General features: G+C 37.9%; 1 protein-coding gene across 1 annotated transcript; it reads right to left on the bottom strand.

Annotated features, from left to right (window-relative positions):
- Nucleotides 1–192: 192 nt before the first annotated feature.
- chpt1 (choline phosphotransferase 1) lies at nt 193–8,805 on the bottom strand. The gene is made up of 8 exons (XM_087786630.1): nt 8,408–8,805; nt 5,591–5,738; nt 5,382–5,523; nt 5,232–5,316; nt 4,207–4,338; nt 3,983–4,141; nt 3,179–3,304; nt 193–1,448 (listed from the first exon to the last, which is right to left on the bottom strand). Exons 1-8 carry the CDS (start codon nt 8,651–8,653, stop codon nt 1,332–1,334), a joined length of 1,155 nt encoding a protein of 384 aa, XP_087642756.1. The 5' UTR covers nt 8,654–8,805; the 3' UTR covers nt 193–1,331.
- Between the last annotated feature and the right edge of the window lie 877 nt (nt 8,806–9,682).

The raw sequence follows: 9,682 nt of genomic DNA, 5'->3' as shown, positions 1-9,682 counted from the left end.
GAGCTACCAATTGATTGAACCGGAGAGCGCCATCTAGTGGTCTTTCAAAAATGAAGACACTATCATGATACCTAATCAGCTGTTTCATGAGGCCTCATGGACGCATCACTAGAAGATGCGTGACCTTGTGATGAACTCATCGTGTAGCAGAATTAAATCTGTCGTTATTGCACCAAAAAACAACCCAGTGAGTGTGAAAAATAATTTCTTTATTACAATCATTTCCACACTAGTTAGTAAAAATGTGATCCAACTTTGGACAGTGCAACATGTAGTTGTACATTTCACTGCATAGTTTCTTGATTGCAAAATTCAACCTCAAGACACCAAATATGTCTAATCCCGAGATTTTTCTTTTAACTAAATAAAAGTACTCCCCTCACCACCACCTCCAATGAAGTATACATTTTATTCCCTATGAACCTGGATTAACCTGAACTCAGATTATAGAAATATTATTATAAAAGAGTTGATCATAACTCCCCCCAAAAAACAGTGTAGTGAAAAACTCAGGCGGTTGCTGAAGAAGGAAAATAAATGTACAAAGCTATTAAGAGTTGAATATTCACAAATTTAACAGTAATTACAGAACATATTTAAGGCGACTTGAATTCTGTACAATCAACTCAGCGTTTCAACTGGTAGCCCTTTAGGGAGAAGAAGAGAAAGCAAGTTTGACGTTGGCGCGTCACAAGTCGACGGCGATGGATTCACTCTCCCCGGGCGGATGTGATAAAACGTGGAGAGGCTTTGTTGCTAGCTCGTCGTAATTTTCGGCGCCAACGTCAACTGTTGCGACAACCTGCACGTCCACATTACACCCCCCCCCCCCATTTCAAATTAGAACTCTTTCGATTCAATCGGATTCACATTCAACCAATAAATAAAAATATTTTAAGAAAACTAAACGGCTGTTTTTGACAATATCAAGGAGGATGTTTTTTTTGTTTAAAAAATTCTCATCTCACAAGCCCTCCGCTTTTTTCCATACATTTAATTATTTTAAATTAACGTTCATCATCAGCAAATCTTTGATATCAGCAAAAACATCCATCCAGAGTATTTTTTGGTATTTTCCTTGACCAAACAGGAAGTATTTTTGGGTCCATGTTTTGCTCCTGGAGCTTCTACAGCTCAGGATCCTCTTTGATTAAATTCTTTTAGTGATTTTTTTTCCCCCCATCTTGTTACTTCTGCTGGTAGTTTTAATCCAGAGTGGTCACTCTGTCCAGGCTGCAGTGGTCTGGGCTCAACAGCCCGTCCTCGTTGTCTGCTTTCAGTAGGGGTGAGGTGTCCGATTCCCCCCCTACCTCCTCCCGCCGGGCAAGCGGTCAGTCCCGGTGGGCGGGGCTTGGCTGAGTGATGCTGAAGACCCGGATCTTCAAGTGGGAGGCGATCTGGAGGCACACGCCTGTGCAGTAGCGGGTCAGGTCCACAAGAGACAGAACCTGTGGAGGGAGCGATTAGATTTATTTTTTGAGGTGCCAGGGAGAGTCTTTGAGTTCATGTGACGATCCAGCCCAACAAAAGTAGAACCATAATGCACTGCACAACAATTGACAACAAACAAAATGTCTTGAGACCCCAGTGTTTTTCTGGTGTTTTTCCTTTTTTCCTCCAGGATTTGGTCTCTCAAAGATAAAATAACTTACTTAATAACTTTGTCTTATTCGTTTTTGAGACCAAGTTTATTACTAGAGGTGTAAGAAAGTATTGATACACTTAAATATCACAATACTGTATCGATATTCAACAGCATTGTATAGATGATATACATTTATATAAATGGCTTTAGATCATGTTATACTGTTCAGCATAGTTTATTTATGTTTTTTTATTTCAATAAAATATATGTAAATAAAACAAATGCAAATATTCTTGTTTGTGCATTTATTTATTTTTTATTTAACTTTTTTTTAGCATACCTTCACCAGTTAGTGCATTTTTATGTGCCAATTAATTTTCAGACCACTAGATGGCGGCAGTCATTATGTTCCCCACAGCTTATGGAACAATGAAATTCCGTGAGATCCCTGCGATGACTGAGGGCGAGAGGATACAGTCTAGTCAAATAGCTTTTAAAGGTAATGTTTAGTAATATTTTGGTTTCAAAACAAATTAAAGCGCTTACGAATTCCTCAAAAGTCATGCAGTCTGTAAATTCTGCAAAACCAGAGTCAAGTAGAGTCAAGTACTCAGACAATACTACAAATATATCCTTGTTCACAGTATCAGTATCACAACATATTGAATTGCTGCCCCTGTATCATGACACCCTTACTTATTACTAGTAGTATCTCTTCTTTTATCTTCTTTATTATTACTTCAATCAAATGTTGATATCATATGAAACTACCGACTAATATCCGTCTGATAAGTCAGAATGTTTCAACTTCTTAGCTAGTTAGACGTACTTGCTAACTAAAATGTTGTGATGTCAGTACAATATGATATATTCAGTATAAATCAGAAAACAAAAAAACAGTTTTGCTGAAATGCATCACTGGCTCCTACAATACTATCAGGGAGTCTTATCGGTCGGGGGTTGAAGGCTGTTTTGGAGACGACAGATTAGATCTGCTCCAGATGTGGAAGTTTATCGCCAGTCATTTAAAAAAAAAGAGGGCAGCCTTGTGAACTTTGAACTGCCGTTTAGATTCTGAAGGAAAATCTGAACATCGGATGTTGGCTTGACAGAACGCACAGAGTTGCACGTTTCACTTCCACATTGGGTTTTTCCCTTCGTGCTCCAAGTCATGTGACCGTCTGCAACAATCCGCTGACCGTTCCACTCCGAGTCGTGTAGCAAAAGCAATCAATTCACAGGACATCGATCTCATAAACATTAATAAAATCAAACTTGTATATCTACATTCACTATCTGAAAGGCTCAAATACAGAATCAACATCTTATACTGTATACATTTTAAACTCAGGCTTACAGCAAGTTAGCGCCACCTGTCTATCTCTTTACATCCAGCACACATTGACTTTAATCACGTTTCTTAAAAAAAAGCATACAGCAATTAATTGTCAGAGGTTCTCAAGTATTTTGATTTAATACGGTAAATGTTAGATTGGAAGACACCAGGACAAGCTCAGATGTTACAGCACGACTAGGGTTGACACCAACATAGTTAAAAGGTAAACATGCAGTCAGGGTCATCAGCACACTCACCATGGCGATCCAGAGAACAATGTGCTCGTCGATGAAGCTGTTGAAGTACTGGTTGAGTACGAGAAGGCCCGGCCCGATGAAGGCCGTGTCTGGCAGGTGAAGCTCGCTCTTAGTCATGTGCGCAACCTGTAGAAGTCAAAAGTAGACGATTTAAATACCTGGATCAAATATTCATATACCTACAAATATGGGTCCAAACTTTGTCTTTTTTATGGAAATGTTGTTGAAAAAGTGTCTTTTTTTCAAGCATTTTGTTTTTATATTCTTAATTGAAAAGTTGGATTATTTCTTGTGAATAATTACATTTAATAAGTTGTATAATGTGGGTTGAATTTTTGCCGTTTTTAAAAAACAATATATTCAAATTGGTTAATATTATTGTTTTTTTTCTTTTTGTAAACATAGTTTCATATTTGTATATCAATAATAATAATAATAATACATTTCAATAAAATAAAAATATTATTTGAAATCCATTATGTTTAAATTTGTAGCCTTTTAAATTCTATATAAAATGTTGGTATATTAGTGCGAAAAAAATACAAATAATAAAAATTCAATCTTTCAATATACAAGTTCTTTCATTCATTAATTAATTAAAAAAATAAAATAAAAACACTAAACAATATCAACCTTTTATAGAAACATTTCAATTCAATTTAAGAAAAAAACAAAAAACTTTTAATATAAACTTTAAAGTTTCAACATTTTAAATATTAAATTCAATCATTCCCTATACTGATGGCACAGACACACTTCCGTACTCCCATCACCAGAATCAACCAACAATGTTTCACGGCTCACCACAAGCTTGTTGGAGAGCTTGGAGATGACGATGCCGAACGTCAGCAGGTACAGGCAGGGGTGACGCTCAAACAGTTGGCTCGACGACTTCTTGAAGATGATGAAGGCCACGGTGAGGATGAGGCTGATGTGCAGGCCAGGACTCAACACGCTGGTGTCCTGAACATGAGCACATTGTTACGACACCGGTGCCAAGCATGACTGCGCCTCGGCTGCCAACTTACAGCTACTGTGGAGCCGTTCTTGCCCACCCCTCCGTTCATGATGACGTAGAAGTAGTTGTAGCAGGAGTACAGAGCACCGCCGACGATGCCCAGGATGGGGAAATAGTACATTTTCAAACCAAGCACAGGCAGCTGTGGGAGCAGAACTGGAGTCAGGACGGCAGCAAAGATATACTTTATCTTCATCTTATGTTAAATATCAATGCAGCCTAGAGTTGTGTATCGGCAAGAATCTGGCTATACGATACACACCAAAATAGATATATTGTGATACTGTAGGAACAATATTAATTTGTAAGTAAGTAATTTTTATTTGTATAGCGCTTTTCCAGACCAGGGTCACAACGCGCTTAAACAATCAAAACAATATTCAATAAAGTATATATTTTAAAGGTCAAGATAAAACTGATAAAACAACAGGAGTTCCAGAAAATCAAGGAAAAGCCTGAACAAATAAAATTGTAGTATTGTCAAGTACTTGACTCTGGTGTTGCAGAATTTATGGACCACATAACTCTTGTCGTAAACTTAGTTTTGAAACCAAAACATCTCTAAACAGCCCTAAGAGCTGCTGGAGTCGACTGTATCCTCTTGTCTCCAGTCATCGGCAAGATCTTGTGGGATTTTGTAATGACTGCTGTCATTTGGCGGATGGAAGTTTAATTGAAGCTTTTAACCTATAAAAGACTATGATTAAAAAAAGATATATTTCAAAGCCAAAGATATATAAATAAAATAACTTATCGTAATATTTAAATAAAAAGGGTATGTTTTTTTTCCTCACACCTATTGTGCAGACAGGCCAAGCAAAATTGAAATGCAAAATAACTTCAGCTTGAAGAGCTTAATCATCTTCAGTGGAATCTTATTATTTACCTGCTCACTCCTCAAGACAAACCTCCAGAGGCAGCAGAGAGTAAAACAGTAAGTGTACACAAATACTACCACTAAAATCTGGTCAAAAATCTAAACGCATTTCCTGTTCGTGTAGGTTTTTGTGCGTGTCAAGGTTTCTGATGCGTTACCGTGCACTGCCACAGGCCGACCCCTCCGACAGCCGACATCAAGTACATGATGACGATGGCGATCTGTACCTCGGTGACGTCGACCCTGATCACATCACAAGTCAAATCAACGGTGTCAACGGTTTAGGATGTGCGTGTTTGAAAACCTACAGGCCGAAGCGAAGGGTCCCCGAGACGTACGTCTGCCAGTGTGCACAGAAGAACATGAACATGCCGATGAAGCCGCAGAAGAACATCCAGTCGGGGAATATTCCGATGCCACAGGAAATGCATGTTCCGACGGCGACGAAGACTGAAGACGACAGGAAAGACATTTAGAGAAAATATATAACTAACGTGAAGAGAGCAGGAAAAAGCACCCGTGGAAACGGCATCACAGCCGTGGTCAAACAGCTCCCCAAGGGCGGAGCTGCTGTTGGTCCTTCGGGCCTGTTTGCCATCGATGGCGTCCAGAGACTGGTACGCAAACAACCCCAGGGCACTGAGGATGAAGGCCCACGACGGAGCCTGGACAGAGGATGGATACAAAGGTCAATAACTACAGTTTGAAATGAGCAGAGAAACATCTTGTCGAACTGCTCATCCTGACAGAGACCGTTGTGTGACAGGTAGCAACAAAAACAATGACTATTAATGATGTCCGCTTTATAGGACTTCTTCTGATGATGAGTGATCAACTGATCGCTCCTGTAAATATAGTTCACAGTGGGTCACAAGTCCAAGAGAGTTGCTTTTTACTTGGTAGAAATTCTAGACTTGTATCCACTGTTAAACATTGACATGATTAAGACCAAAGAGTGTGGTTTAAACGCAGCAGCATCGGATCTTATCAAATATGTAGAACTTATTTAGGACACTTCTATTATAACGTTTTTAAAGGCTTACATTAAAAAATGACGCTTGTAAAAATAAAATGCATTATATATCAGGTTCAGATCGCTCATTTTTCTCTTTGACCTACTGCATTTATTTAGTTTCAGTTTTGTATGTGGCTTGCCGTGTAAATGGTTGCAGTGCTGTTTAGAAACGGTGAAAAGGAATTTATGAAAAGAACATTCACTTAATGCTGCCTCTGGGTCTTTGGTTTTACTTGCTTAAGATAGATCAGCATGTGATGCATTTATTGAAAAAAAAAAAAAAGAAAAAAAAAAAGTCTTATAACTTGTCTTGTACCACGAATGGCCGCTTTGATCCAAAATACTGTTTTTACAATTGACAACAAGAAACAGTCATTAATAACCTAACGGAGACGTCAGCGTCCTTATAACGTTATTTATGAGGCACTAAGTGCACATTGCACTCGTGGAAATGCTACACAAACTGTTTTCCATTGAGATATAAGGAGGTCAAACTAACAACTAGCACAGAGAATGCCCAGTTATTGATTCATGGAAAGACACGGTTAAATATGCACGCTCAAGCCAGTCACAACAAAGTCTACACTCTGAAATAAGGAAACACTAACAAACATTTTGCCACAAATATAGATACAACAATAATGTGTTCATAACATTATGACAACGTTACTTATATCATCTTGTGAGCAGGGAAAAAAAGGTTATGATACTAGAAAGGTGGAATAGATATGTTGATTAAATGACTTGCACAGAATACGTGCACAGAAAATAATTAACTGTGACAATAAACTAAAAAGGTTGTAATAAATGCTTTAAATCTTAATACAACTTTAAATGCAATTGGTTTTATTTACTAAATCTTTATTTTAAAGCACTTCAGAAAAAATGATACATGGATGAAAAAGGAAAAGAAAATGTGGTAATTGTCCAAAACCACACGTGTTTTCTTCCAACTAGGGTAAAGGTTATACACCAGCTGCACAATTATTTAAATGTGTGTGTATCACTCTATTCTGAATAACAGAACCATGTGACCAATGCATAAATAAATGTGTGGAGTCATCGCAAATTATATTCGGGATAGCACCATGTTTTAACATCACACCGTCATAACCAAGGAAAGTCATTTTTAACGCCCCTGGTTGCTCCACTTTCCTCCCACCACAGAGAACAAGGCAGCCACACAGTAGAACATGTTATCGACCAAACCGTAGTGATCAGCTGTTCTGATAATGGTGTTCACTGGAAATGGTTGTGATTAAAAGAAATACAAATGAATTCATGCACTCACAAGGATAAGAGCATTATTTTTTATATAACTTTTTAACAGTTAAAATCCTTCTAAAGCAGGGCACATACAGTAAAGGGCCCAAAAAAGTTAGGGATTTTAAACAGAATGCAAGTCAGTCTCCATTTGAACTATTAATAGATCATTTTAGCATAAAGCTTCTCTATCCAAACATTGAAAATCGTAATGCCCAAGGCTGTAAAATTAATAATTAAGTACCAAAAAATGAATAATTTACGACTGTTTCTAGAAAAAAAAGCTTGTGGAACGACAAGAGTGGTCTGGTTTCTAGAATGTAATAGTTCTTAAAAGCTCTTGTGAGCAAAATAAAGTGAGTTGTAGGAGCAGATTTGCCTCCACTTAACATTTACTGCTTTTAATGTTATATAATAAAGTTGCAACAATATAAAGATAAATATATCCTGGGTCTTTGAAGAACTATCTTCAACAGCCGATCAATAGGACTAAAACCTCTTCCCATCTGCTTGTCAACCTCGCAGTTCCACGTGTGAACTTTGACCTTAAAAGGGGTAAAAAAAAAACAACCTCTCTTTCTCTGGTGAGTTCCCAGTAAACAAGAGGGTCCACTGTGCTTCCACTGACTCTACATTGGTCAGCAACAATACATGACACGATCAGACCAACAACAACAAACAACACTGTCCTCCCTTCCAGAGAGTCACAGAGGACACATGGTGCGACCTCTTAACTACATAATCTTATTTAAAACGCTCGTAACACATGGCTAGAAGTAAAGGACATTATTATAATAGATTTAAACATTTTAAACATTTTATAGGAAATCATTTTGAACAATAAGCAAACGTTCAGCTATTAACACTTTTAGTTCTACATTTTCCAAAATGTTTTGATTTCCTGAATAAGTTATGAAACAAATACAGTTCATGTTTCAAGTAGAACTAGTTTTCTGTTCCCCAACAATCTTTTTATTGAATTACTGGTCGTAGTTTCCGCGTTCCAGTCCGGTTCCCCTCAGGGTCACACAACTAAACTTGTGTAGCTTCTCTCACCTCCTCTGTGGCCGTGGGACAATAACACACGAGCACCAGCGTGGTCAAGATGTTCACCACCAGACCCACGATGGTCAGAGTGTTCGGGGCGACCCACGTCGGGATCTGTTCTACGAGCCAGTTCCAGTAGACCTGGAACGGAGGCTCGAGCAGGGACCGTCCGGTGGCGGAGTATTTGTGCTCCTCCAGCCGCTTGAGCTGCGCGGGTGACAGCGGCTCCGACCACAGGAGCTGCTGGGCCATCATTCTTCTGCCGGGTCGCTCCTCAAGATTTTTTGCGAATAAAAGTCCAAAAATAATCCCCTTTTCTTCTTCCAAGACTGCTACCTTCGCGTACACGGCTCCAAAATAAAGCCGCTCATTTGCTCATATGGAGCTGAAGGTAGTAGGCCATTTCAGCAGCGGAACCATATGCAGTGCGATACTCCAGATATGTTTCAGGTCGAACTCCAAACGAGGACACGAACTTCCGGAAGACGCGACTCTGAAATGTCGGCGGGTAATTTAAAAATACAAATGTTTTATTCTACGTGCAATATTCGGATAAAAAAGCTGTTTCTATTCTTATATAAGTAAGTAAGTAAGTAAGTAATTTTTATTTATATAGCGCTTTTCCAGACCAGGGTCACAAAGCGCTTAAAAAATCCAAACAATATTCAATAAAATATATACTTTAAAGGTCAAGATATCTAGTTCATAGTATTGTTTAACAGATTAAGGCTACCTCAATTAAAACCAACCTTGTTTTCTTAAGTTCTTACTTATTTATTAAGTTGTATAATTTATTCAAACATTGTGATAAGTATTTGGTTTGAATTTATTTCATATGCTATAAATTGTTATTTATGTAAATATGATTGTGTATATATTATATAGCGCAGATTTATCTTTTATTCTATTTCTCGTTTTTATTTCTGGGTGTTTTTATTTCTCTTGCTGCTGTTAAACCGAATTTCCCCTCGCGGGACTAATAAAGGTTTCTGATTCTGATTCTGATTCTGAAATTATTAGTGTAAGTTAGTAATTTCTATTTGTATAGCGCTTTTTTAGACCAGGGTCACAAAGCGCTTAAACAATCAAAACAATATTCAATAAAGTATATACTTTAAAGGTCCAGATAACGCTGAGAAAAACACAGGAGTTCCAGAAAATCAAGGAAAAGCCTGAACAAATAAAAACGTCTTAATATGTTCCTTGAAGGAGTCAGTAGACTCTATTACACAGTTGTATTCGTTAGGTTTAGTTTTTCTCTTGTCGTAATTGTCTTAATATATA

This window comes from Callionymus lyra, chromosome 3 (genome assembly GCF_982586985.1).
Source record: "Callionymus lyra chromosome 3, fCalLyr1.hap1.1, whole genome shotgun sequence".
Taxonomy (NCBI): domain Eukaryota; kingdom Metazoa; phylum Chordata; class Actinopteri; order Syngnathiformes; family Callionymidae; genus Callionymus; species Callionymus lyra.
This window is presented reverse-complemented; position numbering and strand designations above follow the sequence as displayed.